The sequence below is a fragment of the Papaver somniferum genome, chromosome 11, assembly GCF_003573695.1.
Source record: "Papaver somniferum cultivar HN1 chromosome 11, ASM357369v1, whole genome shotgun sequence".
NCBI classification, from domain to species: Eukaryota; Viridiplantae; Streptophyta; class Magnoliopsida; order Ranunculales; family Papaveraceae; genus Papaver; species Papaver somniferum.
The window spans coordinates 123929738-123953897 of record NC_039368.1 but is presented as its reverse complement, the minus strand read 5'-3'; the positions used below and the strand labels follow the sequence as shown (position 1 = coordinate 123953897).

General features: G+C 37.5%; 1 protein-coding gene and 3 pseudogenes across 1 annotated transcript; 2 read left to right on the top strand and 2 right to left on the bottom strand.

The window, feature by feature from the left end:
* LOC113325051 overlaps positions 1-10977 on the top strand; it is a 51438-nt pseudogene extending 40461 nt beyond the window's left edge.
* LOC113322606 lies at positions 10835-15209 on the bottom strand (annotated as a pseudogene).
* A 119-nt stretch (positions 15210-15328) lies between these two features.
* Positions 15329-17058, top strand: LOC113322607 (annotated as a pseudogene).
* A 308-nt stretch (positions 17059-17366) lies between these two features.
* On the bottom strand, positions 17367-19254 carry LOC113323822. The gene is made up of 3 exons (XM_026572171.1): positions 18794-19254; positions 18595-18618; positions 17367-17764 (listed from the first exon to the last, which is right to left on the bottom strand). Exons 1-3 carry the CDS (start codon positions 19008-19010, stop codon positions 17463-17465), a joined length of 543 nt encoding a protein of 180 aa, XP_026427956.1. The 5' UTR covers positions 19011-19254; the 3' UTR covers positions 17367-17462.
* Positions 19255-24160: the final 4906 nt, after the last annotated feature.

Sequence of the window (24160 nt, the reverse complement as noted above, 5' to 3'; positions counted from 1 at the left end):
TTAAACGTAAATTGATTTTATTCACAAAAAAAAATTTGATTCAACATATTATGACTTTTCACATATGAGTTTCAACTGGAACACCTTATGATCTTTTGATAAAGCCTACCAACATGGGCTAGAACTTAATCCCGGAAATCCACAAAAGTCATAAGGGCTATACCATATGAGATCGAATATTCAGGTTAATGAAAAGAATTATATGCAGTTTTCTAGTTAAAATATCTTGAAATCTACAAGAGTATATCAGTTTTGATATAACATTTTTTAGGTCTTTCATAGTTCTTGCAAAGAAATCATGAAAGAGAAGCAGATTTCGAACATAAGTTGGATTCTTATAAGACTTTGACCTCTTATAAAAGAAACTTTTTTATTCGCAGTAATTGTAGGTTTTTCGAAAATCTTTATTTAAGAGGGAACAATTAGAATTACCCATATTGTTCAAACAAATCTCTAAACACACAAAATAGTGTTTGTTTAAGAAGAAATTTGTTTTAAGTAAAAATGCATTATTTTTTACTGTTTCCCCTCTTTCATTTCTTGAGATATGATATATCATCACATTCAAAAGTTGTTTCCAAAATTTCTCTTTTTAAAGGATGATCAGCAGATCTTGCTCTTATATTTTTAAAGTCATTTTTCTTGTACCCCTTTCTAAGTGACTTTAGAGCATAATGAACAGAGACCATGGAAAAAAGCAGCAGTTCGCTTGTCTGTTTGTTGAGAAACAAGGATCAAAATTCCTCATATGAAACAAAGATTTTTCCAATTCTTTTGATACAAAGAGAAGAGCATTTTGCATCCTACGAACCTTAAATTTTCTTTAAAAATGATCTTTATTACCACAATAATAACAATGTTTAGTATTATAAAAATTATAATTTTTGTTGTTACCTTTTTGTTAAAATTCTTATGATGATCCTCTCCCTTTTCACGCTTTTGGAGGCTTTGATTTCTTCATGTTTGCAAAGGAAATTTTCTTGAGTTCCTGGTTTGATTGACCATCAATTGTTGGTTTGTATCATTAGTTTCTACACATCTACAATGAGTATCTTTGACATTAGTGATATCTGTATGTGTAGAGAGACTAGAATATTTGAAAAACTTTATCTCTTTGTTATCGGTTGAAGTATTACATCCTTCATATCCCAAGCCACGCGTATCACGATGACTTCTTCATATTTCCAACAAAGAAAATAAATGGTTGTTCTATCATTAAGTTTTTTCAACTTAAAAATTTCTTCTTCTAATGGTTTGTTCTTATCAAGAGCAGAGTTAAGATTATCTTCAAAGTACTTTATATGTGATAGAAAATTATTTTATTTCTTATTGAAGCACTCTTGTTGGAATTGGATATTGCATTAGATTCAGCAAATTCTTCCTCCAAGAGATAAATCTTTCTGAGACTTTTATCCCATTCTTTATCAGCATTTTTTGCCCCATAAAGTTCAGCTTACTCTTTCTTCGAGACATAGTAATTGTTGAGAGAAATTTTCTTCCAACAATTCATGATCCTTACCAATATTTTCATACATGGTAGTTACGAGTTGTTCATATTCAAGTGCTTAAAGGCGTTCATTAGAACATTAAAGAAACTGTTTGCTCAATCCTTCCAGTTCATAGGTTTACACTTGACTGTCCACCAGGCATTTCAAGCATAGAGCTCAGTAATATCTTGTTGCGGATGTATTAAATGAGCAACATGAACTTGATGAGAGATCCTCTTTTGAGTACATGCCTTAAGTACGTTAACTTACTCTTTTGAATTTTTTTCGCATCCGCTTAGTCTTTGCTTGACTCATGATTTATAGGTTGGATGGCACCAAACACATATTGTAAGATCTTTTCGCGTTTGCATGCTCTAATACCAAATGAAAACACGAGGGTACACAAATAAACCGCAATATTTTTGTTTCAACCCATAATTCCTCTAGCGAATGTGATCGTGTATGGACAGAGTCGAGATATACAACAGTTCGGTTCACACTTCGTCATATATGGATAGTATATTGAGACAATAAAACAACAAAAATACTTGTATGATTGACTAAGCATACAGGATCGAGGCGATATGACAAAAAAGTATGTACTTGATAATAGGTTTGGAAATAACCGAAACGCTATAGGATCAATATCAAGTATTACAGAGTTAACGTACTTGTGTATTTACTTAATTATAATAACAATTATAATGCGTAAATAAAAGTAAAAGACACATCAAGATTTTGTTAACAAGGAAACCGCAAATGCATAAAAACCTCGGGACCTAGTCCAGTTTTGAATACTCTCAAAATTAAGCCGTTATACAAAATCAAATACCAACTTTGTATAGCTGAGACCAAGCAGACTAACCTTACCTACTTGGTTCCCTCAGTATCCCTGCGCTTTCAACTTCTAGAGTGATGCACGTGAATAACAAGTCTTTTGGATCGTATTCCAAACAGAAAAGGAAAAATCTATTTGGTAACCACTCTAATCAATCTAGCTAAAGATAAGATAATTCGTTTACAAAGGCTCTTATGTTTAATCTAATAAGATCAATCTATCAAATAACCATCGAAATAGTCAAGTCTATATTTGCACTCAATCAATATAGATCTCAAAGAGAAATATAGAGAATATCGATCTCACGCAACTAATCAATCAGATCCATCAAAGATAAACTGATTCTAGTTAGATCCCATCCGATCAAGGTTTGTGCACTAAATCCACAAGATACGGAAACTAATAAGAATACTTCTTCATCTGCCTTCAAATACCTGCACAACAACGCTTGAATCCTCTTGTGATAAATCACACACAGAACGGAGTCTGTTAACAATGGATTATCACAAGATATCTTTAGATCTAAAACAGTTCTAAATATCCCATTGATACTTTGATATACTCTTGATTGAATCTTATATCAGAAGAGAAGATTCTCACGAATAAATAAACCAAGTGAGATCAAAGTTCCAACAACCGTTAGTCAATCAAATCAAATCGAAACTAATAACACTGTAATTATCTAGTTTTCCACCAACGGTACTCGTAGATCTTCTTGATATCACGGAAATCTTTAAACGAGCGGTCGTAAGAGATTTCACCAAATTAGGATACTTTCCTCTCTGAGTAGACGGCTTCACCATAAACAACAAGATTTGTAGCTTGCCTGGATCTTAGGATAGTTTGCTAGAAATGAAAACTTAGGTATTTATAGACCAAGGATGTTTGGACACCAAGGAATTTCCAAAACCGAAAATATTCCCAAGATATGCAATGAATGAGCGAATTCGGTTTTCCTAAATCCAATAAATGTTGGTCCAATATTTCCCGAAATCTCTCGTAGAGAATCTCCAATTAGTAAATGCACATTACTAATTTTTATTCTCTAGATCTATGCATTCATTGTTGGTAATTAAAGCATATAAAACCAAAACCCTTAATTAAAAGATTCTTAATTTATTTCGGCACATGATCACCTTGGTACCAAGGAACATATTTGAAAAATAAATGATAAGAATTATTGAACGTATTCAAAGTATGTTGACATCTTTTCACTACAAATCCTTATTCTGTATCTACATGGATTTGCATCTTAGAATCGGTGTTACCACACTTCCAAACAAGTTAAGAATTGGTTCTACCAGATTTCCAAGACAAGTATGTGATCGGTCAAACCAAGTCAGAATGGTTGTTTGTGATCGGTCCTACCGAGTCACATACATGGGTTCGGATCAGTTATACCAATCAGTAAGATCGATTCTACCTATAGATGGTATCTACTTGTGATCGGTTACACCAGTCACTAGGATCGGTTATACCAGTTATAAAGGTCGGTCACACAACCACTTATGATCGGTCACACCAATTAACAGAATCGGTTACACCAATTACAAGAATTGATCATACCATCTCATGGTGATTACTTAGGATCGGTTACACTAATTACCAGGACCGGTCATACCAAATTATAAGTCTAAGTATTTTGATTGGTTATACCAAGATACATAACCGGAATTAAAATCTGTTCTACCAACTCACACATATTGATCATCAAAGTATATGCAATGAATATCCGTACAAATAAAACTATTGATTTCCCTTTCGATTCATGAAACAAGTTTATAAAGTACTTCATTTGAACAAATGTAAAACATTGTTTCCTAAAATGAAATCTTCACCATATATCCATACACATAATCATAAAACTATATACAAGATTATGTCAATATCATATCTACGAAGTTCAAAAGTTAAGCGTATACTTCGTAGACTAATTCCTTAATACTATAATCACACTATTATAATCATGTCTCTCCACTAGAATATAATATAGAATATATATAGTATATACAGCTTCGTATGTTATATTTTCAATATAGAACGACTTGAACTCTATGTTAGGAATTAAAACAAGTTCAAGTCAATATTATTAACCTCAAGTGGAAGGATGATGTCGTCGTTGTAGTCCTTATTTATTCTCATTGTTCAGGTCTTCGGAATAATACTTGTATGTCTCAACATTCCTAGATTTTCTAGTTTAACCTATACGAAGTTGACTCTAGTGTTTAATAAAGCGACTCTAAATGAGTTTTGATACTAAAATAAGACAATCAAACTTGATATACCAATGTTTGGTGAGTTCAACCGAGCTATGCTCTAACATCGGAAGTACTGTAAGATTGAAGTAATTATTTGAGATGATTAATGTTCTCTGCCGAAGCTTTGTATGTGATAAGGAGTTCGCCCGCATACATAAGATGTATAATTGTTAGAGCTTTGTGAGATATGTGGAGCCCTTCTAAACGGGATAAACTTTTGATGGAGACAGGATGAACATATGATATGTTGACATGTGTCTTTACCATTAATCGTTTCCAACAAATTCAGTTTCCAAAATATTATTTTGGAGAAAAAAATTAATTATCTTAATTGAACATATTTTATCTCGGATATTTTTGGAATTAAAATTGCTGAAATAATTAATATGAAAGACACTTGTTAACATATTATTTTCCCCCAATTCCCCTATCGAAAAACGCCCCCATCAGAAATTTATCCAGGCGAGTGCTTTTGGGCTTCTATATTTCCTATATTTGTTGATGGAATCTCCACACAAATAATAAACCCATGGGAAGAAGGTGAATCTCCCTGCCGCGCATATTCCCCTAGTCGGAACTGTATATCCATACATTGTGCCAGGTAATAGTTGAGATAAATAACACAATGTAGTCTACAACAATGGTCAAAAATCCCATTTTTGGTGAAAGATTTTAAAAATATGATGAAACCCCCGTCTAATTTAAAAAGAATATTATTGTTTACCCATATGATGGAAATCAAAGCAGGTCATGCTTTGAGGGGTTTTTTTTTTCCTTGTACTGAAAGAGAGTTTATTGATTAAGTTAAACCATTACACTGATTTTCTTCCTTCAGATTCATAATATAATCAGGAAAACTACTTAAAAAATGAAAATAACTTGCATTTTCTCTAGTTTTTTTTTGCTACAGAGTGCACTACATTATTAGCAAGCCCGTGTATAGACTTGCATAACCAAAGTTTACTACTATTAAATTTCATCTTAACTTGTTGCACCATACTTTGATTGCCACGGTGAACCTGAAGTTTTTGCTCATTAATAGATTACTCAACAACTTCACAATTCAATTTAAAGATTGCTTTAGCAAAACCAAGTAACTCCAACCAGTCCACTGTAATTTCCAATGTTTTACACTCAAAGTGAACAACCCATAATCCTCATCCACCTCCTTATCAAAATTAATAATTTTATCTCATAATCATTTGCCTGTAAAATCACGAATGATCAGTCTAATGCTTCCTTATCTAGATTCTGGCATATAAGAACCATCTAAGTTTATTTTAACAAAATCATTTTCTGGAGGTATCCATCTATTTATATGTAGACCAGTGGAAGCATTATCCAAGGTTTGTCCTACAATGTTCAACAAAGGCATGTTGTACCTATTCGTCTTACAAGTACAATCCATGAACAAAAATTGGTAAAAGCAACGCGCCAATTGAATCATATCGGGATGTGCAAGAAAAATACGATCCATCAAGCCCTCCGATGACTCATGGTGTCTCACCGTGTAGTTGTATTTGTGTACTAACCATTGCGATTCTTCTATCACCTTTCTTCCATCCCATTCAATTCTTTTGATAGTTGCCTTGGCCGCATAAATTGTAGACAATGAAGAGAGGTTATTCTTGTCATCCCTCTTGAACTTACGAAGGAGCTTGCTTGGTTTAATTCCCCAACTTGTTCTTACTTGTTCGAACTCGTGCGGTTTAAACTTGGAAACTTGACAATGCCCAACAAGAGTTTCCGGATCTTTATGGTTATGCCAACCAACATCAACTCTACTCATTCTCCACACGTTATCGGTTTCTTTGTTCCTCCAAAATATAATCTTGAATGGGCATCCACACTTCTTTGACTTCGTCTTGTACACCCTAGTGGTCTTATTATCATACACATAACCCATTCTCTTGTGACTTGCGTCCGGAGACCCATAACACTCGCATACCATTTCAAACCGTGTATCTTTTTGTTGGGTATTTTTCACCAGAACACACATCTTCTCTTTTTCTTTATCAACAATCCAATTGACCGCGTCCTTTTTATCCTCCGATTCCAAATCATTAGCGTAATGTTCGGAAGTATCAGGACCCTTAATACTGTGAGCTTGAGGCTGATCCGTCATCGGTATCATTGCAACAATCTACAAAACATCAAAAGTTAGTTGACATATACTACAATAGTCGGCAGGGTCGACATAAAAAACAGTACCGACCATACAATAACCGGCATTCTATAAAAAAAATTCATTGTCGACCATATAAAAGTCGGCAAGGTTGAGGATTCCAAAACCCTGTCGGCTTAAACATGTTCCAAATACGTCTTATGTGCTGCAAAAAATCAAATAGTTGGCAAGGTTCAAATTTTATAACCTGCCGGCTATATTACTGCTCAGTAAAAGTCGGCAACGTTTAATTTTTAGAACCTTCCGGCCATATTACTGTTCATGAAAAATCGGCATTTTCTTCAAGAGAAATAATGCCGGCGAATGTGGTCGGCAAGGTCGACAATTTTATTTCTTATATAAAGTTGAGATTTTTATTTTGGTATCTAGTCTCTTGGATCTTGTTTCTGTCAACTTAAATCCTGTTTTATGTTTGTGATCTTCTCATTAGATCAAATTATTGATCTTTGGTTTTGGGTTTCAGTTAAACTTGAGTCAGAAAGAAATTTAATATTCTCAAAACTCATATATGTTTGTTTTGTTTTTGTTTCTAGTTACTACAACAACTCAGGCAGTTACAGCACTGAAGATGTTGAGAGAAAATAGAGATAAGTTTGATTTGGTTATCAGTGATGCTCAGATGCCTGACATGGATGGATTCAAACTTCTTGAGCTTGCGGGTCTTGAAATGGACCTTCCTGTCATAAGTCAGTACTACACTCATCTTGTTTCTTTCTTTGCCATTGAATTCGGTTTGTGTTAGTTAGTCTTAATTAGGATTTGATAAACTGATTGGTCTTAAGTTTTCATTTCTAGTGTTGTCCGCCAATGGAGATACAAGAAATGTCACGAGGGGAATTACTATGGTGCTTGTGACTACTTGCTCAAACCTGTTAGAATTGAGGAGCTCAAGAACATATGGCAACATGTACTTATGAATAAAAAGGTTGAACCCAAGGACCAAAATAATCTTGACAAGCTTAATCCAGGAATGGGTGATTCTGGGAAAGGTCATTCAATGTCTGGAAATGATGATCAAAATAAGCTCAACAGGAAACGCAAAGATCAGAACGAAGAAGATGATGATGAGTGTGACGATGAAAATGACAATGATGACCTGAATTCGCAGAAGAAACCAAGGGTAGTTTGGTCGGTAGAGCTTCACCGCAAATTCGTTGCAGCCGTTAATCAGTTGGGAATTGATAGTATGTCCTCAGATACACATTGTCCATATGGAGTTTGATTTTGTTCTCCCTGATGTTATGTGGGTCAAAAAGATCACAGCACGTGAATGTTGGGACTCGGACAGTCAGTACATGGTGTAACTGTTTGAGTCCCAACAATCACATGGCAGAGAGTGCTTTCCATCTTTTTTTCGTTTCTAATTCAATTGTTTCTTGTCATTTCTAATGCAGAAGCTGTGCCTAAGAAGATACTCGATCTGATGAATGTGGATAGACTTACTAGAGAGAATGTGGCAAGCCATCTTCAGGTAAAAATCCATCTCTACTCTTTTCTTTCTTCCATCACGGTGATTTTTTTAGCAGATGTGTTGTTAGAGTTTTAAAATAGACATCACAAGACAACTCAGTGTTTGCATCCTTACGCACAAGCTTCATTTCCTCATTGCAGAAATATCGGCTTTATCTGAAAAGGATTAGCTGTGTGGCAAGCCAGCAAGCGAACATGGTTGCTGCTTTAGGTGGTAAAGATGCTTCCTATTTGCGCATGAGTTCACTTGATGGACTTGGAGATTTCCATGGCTTTGGGGGACCAGGGCATCTACCGAACGGTTCTTTGGCATCATATTCACCAGTTGGAATGCTTGGAAGATTAAATACTCCTGTTGGTATGGGGTTACGTGGTCCCTCTTCTGGAATGATGCAACTTGGTCGACCCCAGAACCCGACCAACTCTGTCCATGATCTGGGGAAGCTTCGTCAAATTGTCATACCTGGAAACCAAAATGGGAAGTTTCTTCAAGGGATGCCGACAGCTCTGGAACTTGACCAATTGCAACAAAGTAAGAGGTTGCTCGTATGGGAGAGTTCTCTTCACCCATTGATCCAAGAGCTTTTCCAGGTCCTAGTAGTTTCCCAGACACTGGAGTCACCATTGCTAATTCAAACAACTCATTTCAAAATGTTCATAGCAACTCACTGTTGTTACTACGAGTGCCACAACAAACCCAGAATAGGGCTGGTTTTGGAAATCAATCCTCTGTTAGAATGCCGTCAGTCAATTCAGAATCTTTTGAGTTTGGGTTTGGTGCTTCTTCTCATTTACCTGATCTGGGTAGGTGCAACGACGATTGGCCGAGTGCTGCTCCAGTAAGTGGATTTCCTTCAAATCCTCTGCCACTGGGTGACACTCCTATTAGCCATGCAAATTTATCATCAGGTATTCTAAAAGACAATATTTCTTCGATTAACGCCACAATTGGGAGTAATTCAATTGACGTGTCCTCCAACAGCGTAACAAATCAGCTCGACTCAAGAAGAGATTTACAACCAGGGCCTATTGGTGTTGCGCAACATGACTCTAGCTTTGTGAATTTGGGTGATAATGTTGGCCAGAGTATGAATTTAGTTCCTAAACAGAAATGGATTAGCCATAAACAAGATTATAACCAAACATCAAATCTTCTGTTCAGTTCATCAAGTCCATCAGTACTTATTCATGGGGTTGCGGATCCCTTAGGTCAAAATAGTACAATGAGCAACAGAAAGACTGATTTGATTTCCACGTCGCAACCAACAGCTGCTAGTCATTCATACTTAACACGGCATAATGGGATTGAGAAATCGTCTATTGACATGACTGAAGATTTTCTCTTGGATCCGAGTAAGTCACAAGGTGGTGCAGTCATGTCTAATAGTTGTGGCTCCTTGGAGGATCTAATGAGCGCAATGATTAAACGGGTAATTTCATTATCTTGTCTTACATAGTACAGTCGTTTTGATTACTTATATTATGAATTATAGTATGAATTCAGTGCTAGAGTAGTTTCAATGCAGTTTAGTCAGAGTTGTTACAGTATATACGCAATCTTGAAAATATGCCTGCAGCACGTCTCCTTTCATTAAGTCGAATCTATGCTTTAAAAGTCATTATTAGGAAAAGGCGAAAGTATAACAACAATTTTTATGCTGTGCTTGATTTGTTGCTTTGCCTTTTCACTCATACTCCCTCGCTAGTGTCGGTCCATCTGCTAAATAAATTAACTGAGAGAAGTCATTCGAGTAAATTGGTGGTTTGAACCACCTTTTATCACCTAATCAATATGAATTAGCCTCAAATTTACATTGTTATCATAGATATAGTAGTTTTAATACTAAAGTGAGTCTGAATCCTATCCTCTAGTATGTCTTGCCTTGAAGTGAGGCACGTTGGAATTCAAAGTACAGTGAAACGCCTTAATTCATACATCTTCCTAGCATACACCAAGACCTTGCATTGGTTTATCTTCTTGAACGCCTTAATTCATACACCTGATTAACTTGCGCAGTCATAGTCAATATCATTGTTTTAGTTTGTGTGTAAATTTGATTTGATAATTTGTGTTTTCTTTTTCTAGGACTTTCGATAAAATTGTTGAGTTTCTTATGCAGGAGAGAGAAGAAGTTACATTAAGGGACGGTGATATTGGATATGATATTTTCCCAGTGAGAACATGTATGTGAAATAACACGGTTTAAGCCTATTATCAACTCCCGTTAAGAATTGGGAAAATAAGGACACTGTTGCAACATGCCATGAAAGACTCTTTTTTCTCTAAGAGAAAAAGGAGTTTGTATTATCATCTTGATTAACTGTCATGTAATCTTTCTTTCTTTCTTTTTTTTTATTCCCTTTGTATGTTGCGAGTCTTGTACCACAGTGTCATTTGCTTGTATATTTCGTTCTCTTCTTTTTCCTCTTACCCTCATTAATCAAGACAATTCAATGTTTCTGGAAAAGAGACCTTTTTGGTTGTGCACCATATCTTTTAGGTGTTTCTGATTTGTATTTAACAGGAACCAAAAGAATAGGGAAATCCTATTAAACGTCATTCATTCTCACAAACTAAACAGGAAGAAAAAATAGATGAGGGATAAATGTATATAAAAGATAAAAAAAATGAACCCACAATCTCTTGTTAGTTCATACAACGTCACTCTTACAGCTCAAGAGGAAAATACCAAAGTAATTACTGCTGCTTTTGTTTCCCTAATATCCCTCACCCAAAAACAAAAAAACCAAAAAGAAAATATCCCTCACCCAACTACAGTATATGAAAAACCTTAATTCCGCCCAGGAATAAAAACTACCGTCTTCATCATTTATCTACCTAACTATACTACCTCTACTCTTGCTTGCACCACTGAGATAAAACAGGGAGTCTAAAACCATTTTTACAAATAAGTTCTGTTTTCCTACCTCAACTTGGTTCTCTTGGGAGGACCACCACTACCCCTAGGGTCCCTCCGATCAGGGACCCTAGACTTCCCAAATGCCTTCATCTTCCTCCTTTTCCTCTCTTCTTCACTGTCCGACTCTACCCCTTTTTCCCTGTCTGCATTGCTAGCCTCTGTCTCCAACTCCTCCCATGACTTCCCTTTCTCCTCCTCGTCTGACTCTTCTTCTGACTCTTCCGTTTCATCTTCTTCCGACTCCACCAGTGATCCACCACTTGAATCATCCTCATCTGATGCAGATTCCGACTGTCCATCCGAAGGTTCATACCCTTGATCTGATTCTTCAGACTCGTCTGACCCAGAGTCACTTACCTCCATGTTTAGGAACTCCCAACCACCATCCTCAATGAACTTCTCCGGGTCATCTGTGATTGTCTTCAATATAGACCTCCAGTTCAGGTTCAGCCTGCTCTCATAGTACTTCAGGTCTGTGGTATCCAACCACTCCTTGATGCCATCCAGCGCAGTCGAGGGAATTGAGTCTATTCGAAGAACATCACGTTTGAAGTCTTTAAACACAATTGTCATGTCAAAATTCTTCTGACCAAGTCCAACACGCTCCAGATTTACAATCTCAATCTCATTCAAGGACACTACTAAGAACGGTGTTTCAATAAGCTCCACCAGGCAACTCGAAGTTGGGACAATAAAGGCCGATGCCTTGTAAGGCACACCGTGGAAGCCAAGTTCCCTAAGTGGCTGGTCAAACTCAAGGTCCATCCCTCTGAACTGGGGTTGCCCCCATAGATCATTCACTTTGTTGACGAAGTTCGAGAAATCCATGTTAATCCTGTTCTTCCTATCCCTCTCCCGCTGCTCTTCCTCGATTTCATCTGGATCGTGGTTAGATCTCCTTCCACCACCCAGGGTCTGCACCACATCCATCACTTCAACATAAAACTGGACATCTTTTGTCTTTTTAGTCCCGACCATAATGTGGTTGTGCAAGTGAAAGTGCAAGAGAGTGATCATCTCTTTCTCTGCAGGCTGGAAGAAAGCATGCTTGACATTCCCATACATAATATCAACACGCTCATCTGGCTTACTAGTTGAATAGCGAAACCCATTCACATGAGCTTCAAGAGTACCAGAAAGCTTTCTACCTCTTCCTCCAAATGGAGGGCGTATCCAGAGGTCAGACAACCGCATTGGCTTAAACTTGGTACCTGCCAGTTGCAGCTTCCCCTGAGTGACCAAAGTGGCTCTATCTGCCCTCTCTGATTCCCTCGATGTAACCTGACGCCGGAGAGTTTTGATCATGTTTACCACTTCACTGATATGTCTCGGGTCCTTGGAGCAAAATGAGACCTCCTTCAAATAGATAGCCTTGTGAGAATTCGAGTTTGCATCATGAGGAATGAATGCTGTCCCAGGTACATTAAAGATAATCCTGATATAACAAGTTCTGTTATCCTGCTGACTACTCACACTCTTGACTGTGGCCACATGGAATGGAACCATGCTCCCATAGAGCGGTAAGATGATAGCTTCATTCCTCTGGTCAATTTGAATCATCAATTCCCTAGAAGGTGGAACATCATTTACATTCTTATAAGCAATTAGATCACTTGAAGCTTTAGCTACACCACGACCATCTCCTGAGCCAGATCCACCCCCAGCAACCTCCTTGCCATTTCTTCATTTTTCTGGCGAGCGAGTTCGGCCTGATGCTGCCTTCGCAACTCTTCCTTCGACATCTCCTGGTTGTCTGATCTGAGAGTGGCTTTAGACAACAAAGCTTCACTGCCATTAGGCTCTGCTTTAGCTTTAGGTTTTACTTCTTCTTCCTCATCGTCCTCATTGAACGAGTAAGCCACATCCTTCACGGCTTTTGAGCTAATCATGGTCACAACTTCTGGAATATTTTCTTTAACAATAACAGTATCACCAAGCAGTAAAGAAAACTTTTCTGTCTTTGGATTGTTTGTCTGTGCTTGCAAGTTCTGAAACCCAAGGGAAACGTTAAACACCATCCCTGCTTTCAATATCCTGTCGTTCTTGGCATTCAAATTCAGACCTGATTCACGGAACTCCAATCCAATTCCTGTTCCTGCTATCTTAGTCAGGTTTGGAACAAGCTCAGGACCATCTTTCTCAACCACTGCAAGGGCAGCTTCATAAGCCGCACTGACCTTGCTCCCTGCCTTTAAAGCACCAATCGCTGCCTCCTGGGCCTTAAGGAGAACCCCATAAGCTTTACTTTGCGTTGCATTTGCATCGATAACAAATGTCCTTGCCACATTTGAGCAGTAACTGTTATAGCGAGAACCAACAGCACATATAATCACACTTGCTGAATCATAATACAAATTATCTTCATTGCTAGAAGCACTCGGCCTGAGATCAAACTCTCCCCCACTCTGAAAGATTGGAGGGTAACAAATATCAACATTATCTGCTTTCAGCTTCACCTTGACCTTTGCAGGTTGCAGAACAGCCTTCTCAGTGTCTTCCATCAACGAAGAATGTGTAACTTTCTTCTCCTCATCAATAATCTTCTCAAGCTTCGGCACAACAAAATGCTTCATCACAGAAGAAGACAGAAATGCAGCTTTCTTGACATTAGTAATCTTAGTGTTGTCTTTGACAGTGAATAGCTCCGAAAACCCGTTAGTTACATCAGCAAGTTGGAGGTTGGATGTTTTCAGTTTGTCACTCCACAACTCCAGCAGATTACCTTCAGGTGCCTCCTTTGCAATGTATCCAACAATAGGGGAGCCATTACCACTTGACTTTGAACCTGGAAAATATCATCCATCAATGCAGTACCATCATCATTCTTCCCCTTAATATGCATCACAGTTTCAGCACCAACGGAGTCCTTTGTGGATTTTTTCGCTTCACTAAGCAGTGATGCCTTCTTCTGACCACACAAGAAGTGGATTTGCTTGTCCATGAAAACCATAATAGTTTCAGGGAACTCCAGACCATACAACCACAAGTTCAGAGCAGAGGATTTCAAGTAGCGAAGATCCTCCGAAGCAGGGGGTGTTGCAATAACAATTGCATCCGAGGCACACCAGAAATTAGTCTTGTTCTCTTTCCAGTGAGAGTAAAATGCTTTCAAGCGTTTGCTGAAGGTTTCAAGATCAATAGTGTAACTATTGCCTTTCCCGGAGGCATTTCCATTTGCCGCCATTGGAAACCCAAAAATCAGTAACTCTGCCTATTGAAGGAACAGATAACCATAAAGTGTAAATGAAGGAATCTCCTGAAGAAAAAAGAAACATCTCCATCAGTATTTGACCACTATCAAACAATAGAATCCATAAATCAGAAAAGGAAATCAACAACAAACATAACTCCACACATCAAAACAAAAAAACAAGAAAAATCCCCAAGTTCTGTTGGAAATCAACTGCAGACTAAGGTTGTAGAAAACCACCATCTATCCCTATAATATTTTCACACACTAAGAAAAACATGAAAAGATTGCATTGGAGATGCCATCCAACGTTGTAAGCTTACAAAAATCTGTAATCTCACAAAACAAAGTAAAACCCTGAAGAAAAAAAAAAACTCCCCATAGCAAAAAAAATATAAAATAAAATAAATGACAGTATGACCTAATAATCCAACTTCAATCCGAAAATGAAAGTAATTATACATACGTTAAACAATGTAATCAAATAAAACACCTCAATGTAAAAATTAATCCAACAATGAAACAGCCGAGCAAATAAAATCCAAAAATGAAACTGATACATATCTATACTGACTTTTCCCAAAAGTAAGAAATCCTAATTGTACTACTAGGGTTAGGGATTCCAACTTTCGCAGACAAAAATAAACTCAGAAAACCCCAGATTAAAAAAACTTAAACCTAAAGAAAGATGAAGATGAAAAGATAAAAGAGAACGAATGAAGGAGAACTTACAGAAGGATTTACAGAGACGATTTGCAGAAGAGCTCTCCAGGAAGCGAACGATTTAGTGTTTGGAGAAGAGAGAGCCTTTTTCTTTTTCTTCTTTTTCCTTTGGGTTCGAAGCCTCGAAGGATGCATTTATATAGTCAGCTTCTTGTAAAAACACCCTTCGATTATCAACTTAATTACCAAAAGGACATACTTTACGGTTTCCGAAACCAAACCGCCTATGGCTGTCATCTCTATGTATATATATGACGAGTCCGTGAATTTGATCGACACAATTGTTAAGAGGGTTTCCGCATACAAAAAAATAAATAAATAAAATAAAAATCTTCTTCTGTTCAGCTAGGAAGGGGAGATTGAGCATGGCCAGCGCCTGCAGGGCGTCTATGTCAAGAGTGGATCGCCGGAAACAGAATGATTTAGAGGAAGGTCGCAAAGCTGGGATTCTACCACCTGAGACCGACAAACATGGTAACACAATCAATCCTCATATCCCCAAATATATGTCACAGAAACCTTGGTATACAGAAAACCAAGACCAAGCTGATCAAGGACCCAGTCTTGATCATCAAAAGAAGCAGCAGAACCTAGAACTTCGTTTCCAAGGGGTGAGAAAACCTATCAGGCAGATGTTTACAGGAAAGGTGCTTGTGTCAACTGTGGGGCTAAAACACATGATGCAAAGGCGTGTATGGAAAGGCCTAGAGAGAGAAAAGCGAAGCACACAAACATGTTTATTGCTCCTGACGAGAAGATTTACCAGACAACCTCCTCTGGTGAATTAGATTATGATTCCAAGCGTGACAGATGGAACGGATACGGACTTTGCAAGGTATGATCATGATACTAGGATGTATGAAGCTAGGGACGAGGCCAGAATGAAATCCCAAAAAGGGCAACAAATCAAGAAATTAGAGGATTTGAGTCAAGATGAAGCCAAAGTAGTCGATGAGAGCCAACAAAGGGATTTTGCTAAGGTTGAGAAACGTGTGAGGGCGGTGGCAGCACGGGAACTGTTAGGAACTTGAGAATTCGCGAGGATACAGCAAAGTACCTCCGCAGTCTGGATTCGGAATCCGCTTACTATGATCCTAAATCTCGGTCTATGCGCGAAAATCCTAATCCTGACTGTGACCCTAATGAGAATTTCTACGCGGGTGATAACCAAAACAGGGAAACCGGGCAAGCATCGGAATTTAAGAAACTCAATGCCTACGCGTTGGAATCTTTAGTAAGGGACAAGATGTCCACTTGCAGGCGGCTCCCTCCCAAGCTGAATTGCTGTATAAAAAATTTAGAGTCAGCAAGGGGATGTTGGGGTCCAAAACTAGAGATGCCATAATGCAGAAATATGGAAATGCGGCAAATGAAGATGACATCCCGAGAGAGCTTCTCCTTGGACAAAGTGAAAGACAGGTAGAGTATGATCGAGCTGGTAGAACCATCAAGGGCCATGAGATGGTCATCCGAGGAGCAAGTATGAAGAAGGACAATGCGTTAACAACCATACAACTGTTTGGGGTTCATGGTGGAGAGATCACCAATGGGGTTACAAGTGCTGCAACCAGATGATAAGGAACAGTTACTGCACAGGTATTGCTGGAATTGTGGCTGCAGAAGCAGCCACAGATCTGATCAAGGCCAACATTTACCATAAGGAGACTAGCCAAGAACCGGCACCAGCAGAGCAAAAGCTTAAGCTCGCTTCTTGGGGAACTGATATACCGGAGGACCTGGTCCTTGACGTGAAACAACTTAATGAAGCACTCCAGAAGGAGGATGGCAGGAGGAGGGAAGAGCGGGATGAAAGGAAGCGCAAGTATAATGTCAAGTGGAATGATGAGGTTACTGCTGAGGATATGGAGGCGTATAGGATGAAGAAAGTCCATCACGACGACCCAATGAAGGATTTCCTCAACTACAGATCGATTCAGACAGTGTGAGAAAGTAGGTCCAATCTGCAAAAAACCCCATGAGTTGTTAGGTAACTGAAAAAAAAAAACTGATTGCTTGCGACTATGCAAATTAGTTTGTCAATCGGTACAATTTTTCAATTTAGTAAATCAAACTGTACCGTAGTTGGCCTCCAAGTTGGCAAAATTTCCTTTTACAAACACAAGTACACAACAGTGTTATTTAAGTAACTATAGAATTTGTTATTAAAGTAACTATAGATTTAGAGTAATATAATCATCTGTGGCACGTAGTCATGCTTAAGAAACAAGAAAAGAGTGAAAAGAAGTTTAGTATCTATAAGAATTTTGCGAAAATCATCTAATTGCCTGCTACTAACAAATGAAAAGTCGTATTGGACTTCAAAAATTACAGATAGATATCCCTTGTCTAATAATAAATTAATAATATATGAGCATATAATCTCTTTGACCTTATTCTCCTTCCCAACCCAATTTACGGGCACGTCGTTCCCATAAAGATGTGACCTTCCTCTCTTTTATGATTAAAGCCTCTGAACGTTCTCTGGCTTCTTCACAAATCTCTGTGGCAGCATTGCATTTTTCAGCTTCCCTTTGATACTGAGAAGCCAACCTCCTTGCTTCTCCATGTGTGACGTTCATGTGGTTTATGTGTTCTGTGGAAACTGCTTCCTGCAGCTTCAATTCTTCTGTCAAGAGGTCCACAAATTGCTTCTCCATCTCCTTGTTCAACTCAGGATCATTTTTTCCACAATCTGCATACTCATCAATTATAAAAGATCCGTTGTGTTTGTATTAGTGAACTTATATTAAGAATAAGCAACAAAATAACTGTAAAAATCGAACCACGTTAAGGAAAATGGAAGACATAGAAAAGAAAGCCACAAGCAACAATTTCTTTTACCAGTCTCAACGCGAGAGTCTCAGGGTATGCGGACCTCTGTGTCGTTTAAAAGGTTTTAAGGGTTAGTTGAGATAGTGGTGGATGGTGTCCTCATGGTAGGAAAGGTTTAGGATGCAGGACGAAGGCGCATAGCGTGGTAGATAGTGGTGGCACAATGCCTGCGTGGCTTAACGCATCACATCACCGTATCAAAGAAATATATTGCTTTTTTATGATGGCAAAGTTTTTTTCCGCAGTGAAGTGAAAGATAACTCTCGAAAAATCAGTCATATGTGCTATCCTTTTCAAACTACCCTCAGGTACCACTATGTCTTAGCTAATTCAGTAGGTGGTTACATTTTAGAATGTCATCGATAGAAAACATGAGTTAGGAATTTTGAGTGAGAGGAACGATTATTAATAAGATAAGCTAAGTTCTGAACCAAATAAATTCTATTAACTGCTGTTTGTGCAACATGTACAGATCATATCAGAATTTTAAACTATGGCCATCCTCCGGGATTGACCAACGATATAAAGAGTTTAGATTCACAAAGGCTACAGTTATAAAGCCTATGTGCAACCATGTAAAGGCTCAGCCGTGGACAGCAACAATACATTAGAATTAGAAGTTCTTGCATACTAATTTTCACTACATTTATTGGCAGACATTTATTGACAGTAATTGAGATGAGATCTAACCTGTGACAGAAAGATTGGCCAGTCCTGCAGAGATGAAACAAAACACGACATAGATTAGTTCAAGAATTGGAAATTATAATGATTAAAGTAAGACAAATCTAAGAGATGAACAAGATCAGACCTTAATTATGGGTATTTTCTTAATTGGGTTTAATTGAAAAAAACACATCAAATAGAGATAAAAAGAAGTAAAACATACCAGGAGCGATCTTGATGAGAGATAGAGGAGGAGGACAATCACAGACACAAGGAGAACAAGAAGAAGGTGAAATATTATTACTACTATTAGCTGTTAAATTCTTAAACCTCCAATATAATGCAGGAGCAGATACATATAGAGCTGAAGCAACTGCAAATATCACTAAACAACATCTCAAACAAGCACCACCCGTTGAACGCCGAGAACCACTCGACATCTTCTTCTTCTCCTTCTCTCACTACTACTACTTAATCCAACTAAACTATTCTCTATTTCGTTCAGATCTGATAGTAATCCATGTGATTTGAATGATGTCTCTTCACCTTCACCACTCTCACTCACCCCTTAGTCTCGATCTACTTCTTTAATGAGCTCGAAATAATTTTCCAGATCCCTAAACAAATTTACTCAGCTGTGGGGAACATGAGGAGTGGAGCAGCGTATGGGTCGGTAAAAATCTGAGTTCCATTTAACTCAATTAAGGTTTATTGACCAACCCTGTTGCTGGGTTGCCAAGAAAAAAAATGAATCCTATTATGGGGCCGCAGACTCCACGGGTGTTTCGAGGCTCCATGGGCCTTGAAATAGGCTTGTTAGTTTTCTGGTCTGATTAAGATGGAATGAATTTTTGGGACTACTTAAAAATGGTGGGGACTACTAAGTGATAAAATATCCATCCTATAATTATAAGGGGTGTCCTAAAATGTAGAAATGACTAACCTATCCTTAACCTTTATATATAACCACCTCCTCCACACCCTCCCATCACACCACCGCCGCTCACCACCACCACCACCACCACCGCAGCCACCTCTATATATAGCTTAATTTAAATCATTAACAAAACAAAATCAAAATCAAAATTATAACAAACCCATTACTTGTCATTCATTTTTAGTTGAAAAAATGAGAAGTAATCATCAAAATTATAACATACCCATTCTTTTCAATTCGTTATTTGTTGAACAAATCGATTAGAAATCATCAAAACCCGTTGAAAATAGCAGTTACAGTAGATATTTCGTTTAGGAGAATTTTTTTTCTAACCCTAGAACTGGTAACCGAACTTCCAAAATAAGAACAGTTCGGTGTGCTCGCAACTCTTAGGACAATATCTGTTTACCAAACTTACAAAATAAGACAGTTCGGTTTGCTCGCAAAAAAAAGTCTCGTAACCGAACTCTGTTTTTCCTTTGAAAGAATGAGTTCGGTTTTGTCGATAATTTCACTGGGTAACCGAACTGTTGAAATAGTTTGTTCGGTATGCTCGCAAAAAAAGTTCGGTTACCTGTTCTTGGGATGAAACATCCTCTAGTTCAGTTTGGTGTGGGGTGGAAGCATCTGTCACGCATGTGAATGGCACGGGCGGAAATCTCTCATTGTAAACAAGGTTGTTCAGGTGAAGAGAAATGGATGCATCGAAATATGTTGTTGGGTCCGCATGTGAATGGCACGCGCGGAAATCTCTCATTGTAAACAAGGTTGTTCAGGTGAAGAGAAATGGTTGCATCTAAATATGTTGTTGGGTCCGCGATATCTGAACAACCCTTGTTTACATATATTCGGGCCTTACCGAACTCTGTATTTAGATTTTCTTTGTGAAAGTTCGGCCATGAAACTGAAAAACTCGACAAAACCGAACTCAATAGTTCGGTTAGAAACGAATATACATATATTCTGCGACATTACCGAACATAAAGTTCGGTAACAAAGGTATTTATATCGACTAAACCGAACTATGCACTGTAAACTCTATAAAAATAGTTTGGTTACATGTTCTGGGGATTGCATAACGAACTCTAAAAAACCACCATTAACATGTAGTTCGGTTACCTGCGTGTGCTAAATTTAGTAACCAAACTATATATTAAGAACAGTTCGGTTACCTCGCAAACTAAAATTGGTTACTGAACTAGGTTGACGTAACCGAAGTTTTTGCAGAAATTTTGAATTTGGCCAAATTTTTGGACAATTCACTATGAGGTGAAGGGGGTTCTGATTCTGAGGATGAGGTATCATCACATGAATCACTCAAATCATAATTACTAAACTCAAAAAAATATTTTTTGGGTTCACCCATCTTCTTCTTCATATTTCCTTCTTCTTCTTCTTCTTCTTCTTCTCCTCTCAATAATAATGTTATAACAAAACAATCCCACTAATATAACTCACTAATCACTAATCACTTACTAATCATTACACTAACACTAATCATTTATCACACTAACTAAGTTTATCATCAAGGATAAAGTAGATATTTAAAAAAAATAGATAAGGGGTGACTCAAAATTATTATCAATGTCCACCCCAAAAACTTGAGAGTAGTCCCCCCATTATGTGAGTAGTCCCCAAAAGTTCGTTCTTAAGATGAACCTAATTCATTTTATTAAACCACTTGGACTTAACCGCTGTCGTTTCTCTTCGCTAATGTATTCAAGGATTGTAGTTAGTAAGTAACGAAATATGAGATAACCCTTAAGAATATCAACATAAGAGTTGGCGTCATACATGTGAACTTTTTTATACGAAAAAAAGGCATCACACATCGTAAGCGTATCTCTACATTTTTACCAAACGTAACTCTTCCATTAAAATTGTGTTTTCGTACCAACTCAGAATCAAACCACAATCAAATCAAAATGTAGGTTGTTGCTGCTGTGTTGCTATCTAAATATGATGCCTTCATATAAGATAAAGTCTAGGCTGGCATACTGCACTTCGCGATCTCTCAAACCATATTGAGTGAGGAACAATAAGGGCTAAAGAATCTCCTTCCTATATACCTATAACAGATCTCATTAAAAGGTATATTACTATTTTTACCAAAAAAAGATCAACAAAACTACTTGATTACATAAAAATTGGTACAATCCATTTCCTGCCCCATTCCTAATTTCTTCTCACCAAACCCCACATATGGAAACCTATGAAGATGTGCAATTATTTGAAATAAGAATCAAATACCAATATGGACCACCTCTTCTTAACACAGTAAGGAAATTTAAAAGGGTGATGCTAGACACACCGATTAAAAACTCGCGATAATGTCCCGAGAAGGGGTCGTGTGTCTCCCGGAGCACTTCTCCGTATTGGGATAAGAAGATGGTTAATATGAGCCCACTTTCTCTCTCACTCGGGTACTATGACGATAAAAATGGCCCACTTTCTCTCTCACTCGGGTTAATATGACGATAAAATATCGGTAATGCTAGCATTTTCGATTTAAAAAATATGATAAACATGAAGAGATGATGACCTTTGTGTAGTAAGATTTTTATATTCGGGATTCAAGCAATATATTGTTTTATAAAATAAAATTAGTGGAAGTTCTATACATTTCTTACCATTATCTACCGCATCTGGCTTCCTTTTAATTTTCTAAATATTTATTAGGAAAATAAATATGCAATGAGGTTGGTTTCAGTATCATTGTAATTCGATATGCAAAAGGCATCCAAGAGAGTCTCAAGATGAAACAGTAATCTGTAAAGGAATTCAATAAAAAAAATTCAGTCACAAACATCTAACTAAACCTGGTAACAAGTGCAACTATTTGGAAACCTTGCAGCACGAAAAAAGGGCAATGACCAAAAAATCATTCATGTACCAAATTTGTGTAAATGAACATGAAAAAGCGGGGGTCTAACAACACCACCCAATATTTTGCTTAGCAATCTGTATGGAATAACTCCGATATACTTTGCTAGAGAATCAACTAGACAGCCATACTCAATCTAGATTAGAGTATAACAAGGAGTTAATATCTCTCTCTTGATTTGATTTACTCAAGCTAATAGAAATAAACGAGTCTTTAATCAAATATAAGGAATAACTTGGATGGTACCAAAGACCAATATCCAAGGATCAATCAATGCAAATCAACAACCAAAGGTTGGATATTCTTATTGATGATCTATAATGCACAACCTGTATTATTTCAATTATAAAGATAAACAATATATTGCGGAAATATAAATAACACAGACACCAGAATTTTGTTAACGAGGAAACCGCAAATGCAGAAAAACCCCGGGACCTAGTCCAGATTGAACACACTGTATTAAGACGCTACAGACACTAGCCTACTCCAAGCTAACTTCGTACTGGACTGTAGTTGATCCCTAATCAATATCACACTGATTCAAGGTACAGTTGCGCTCCTTACGTCTCTGATCCCAGCAGGATACTACGCACTTGATTACCTTAGATGATCTCACCCACAACCAAGAGTTGCTACGACCCAAAGTCGAAGACTTGAATAGACAAATCTGTATCACACATACAAGTCTACAAGATAGATAAATCTGTCTCCCACAGATAAACCCTAAAGGTTTTTGTTTCGTCTTTTTATAAATCAAGGTGAACAAGAACCAATTGATAATCCGGTCTTATATTCCCGAAGAACAGCCTAGAGTTATCAATCAACTCACAACAATCTTAATCGTATGGTAGCGAAACAAGATGTTGCGGAATCACAAACAATGAGACGAAGATGTTTGTGATTACTTTTTATATCTTCCTATCGGATATATTAATCTCAAGACAATCAATCTGATTGTACTCGTACGATAGAAGATGCAAGATCAGATCACACAATTGCGATAAAAGTATTATCGGTCTGGCTTCACAATCCCAATGAATCCTTTAAGTTGTTAACCTGGTTTTAGAAGAAGAAAACCAAAGGTTAAAGGAGAATCGATCTATCACGCAAACTAGTATCATACGTAAGGTGTGGGGATTGGTTTTTCACAGATGCTAGAGTTCCCCTTATATAGTCTTTCAAATCAGGTTTTTCAATCAATGTTAGCTTAGTAACAAAGCATTCAATATTCACCGTTATATGAAAACCCGATTTAGATTCAAGCCAATATCTTTTAACCGTTAGATCGAAAACTTAGCTTGTTAAACACAAATGAAATGAACGTTTCTAGGTTTGTTAACCGTACCCAAACGTATGCACTTGTTGGTTCAATAATAGTTAACCAAATGGTTAGCAATATGAGCATTTCATATCAACCATGTTTTTTTTCACCATAACTAGTTCAAATGAACTAGTTAGGGAGTTTTTCAATTGCAAGGAAATCTCATGTACTACACAAGACACAATTGAAGCAAAGATGATGTGATTCACTTGAATCGGTTCATGAACTTTATAGCCACGGTTTGTATACTGCATTCTTTAGTTTTTATAAGTATTAGTTCACGACCATCAACTTTAGATATAACCTACTCAAGTTCGCGGACTGGGTTCGCGGACGTAAGTTCACGGAAGGAGTTCACAAACTTCAGCAGAAATTCTCGGACGAAAACTTCCGCCGGTTCGCGGACTTGGCTCACACCACGTTCTGTTTCTCTTGATCAACAAAG

What these genes read in the sequence shown, in the direction of transcription:
- LOC113323822 (XM_026572171.1), bottom strand. Translation starts at nt 19,010, where the DNA reads ATGTCGAGTGGTTCTCGGCGTTCAACGGGTGGTGCTTGTTTGAGATGT. An exon ending in TCTCATCAAGATCGCTCCTG is followed by an intron (nt 18,619 to 18,793) that starts GTATGTTTTACT and finishes TCATCTCTGCAG; the next exon opens with GACTGGCCAATCTTTCTGTC. An exon ending in GGCCAATCTTTCTGTCACAG is followed by an intron (nt 17,765 to 18,594) that starts GTTAGATCTCAT and finishes ATGAGTATGCAG; the next exon opens with ATTGTGGAAAAAATGATCCT.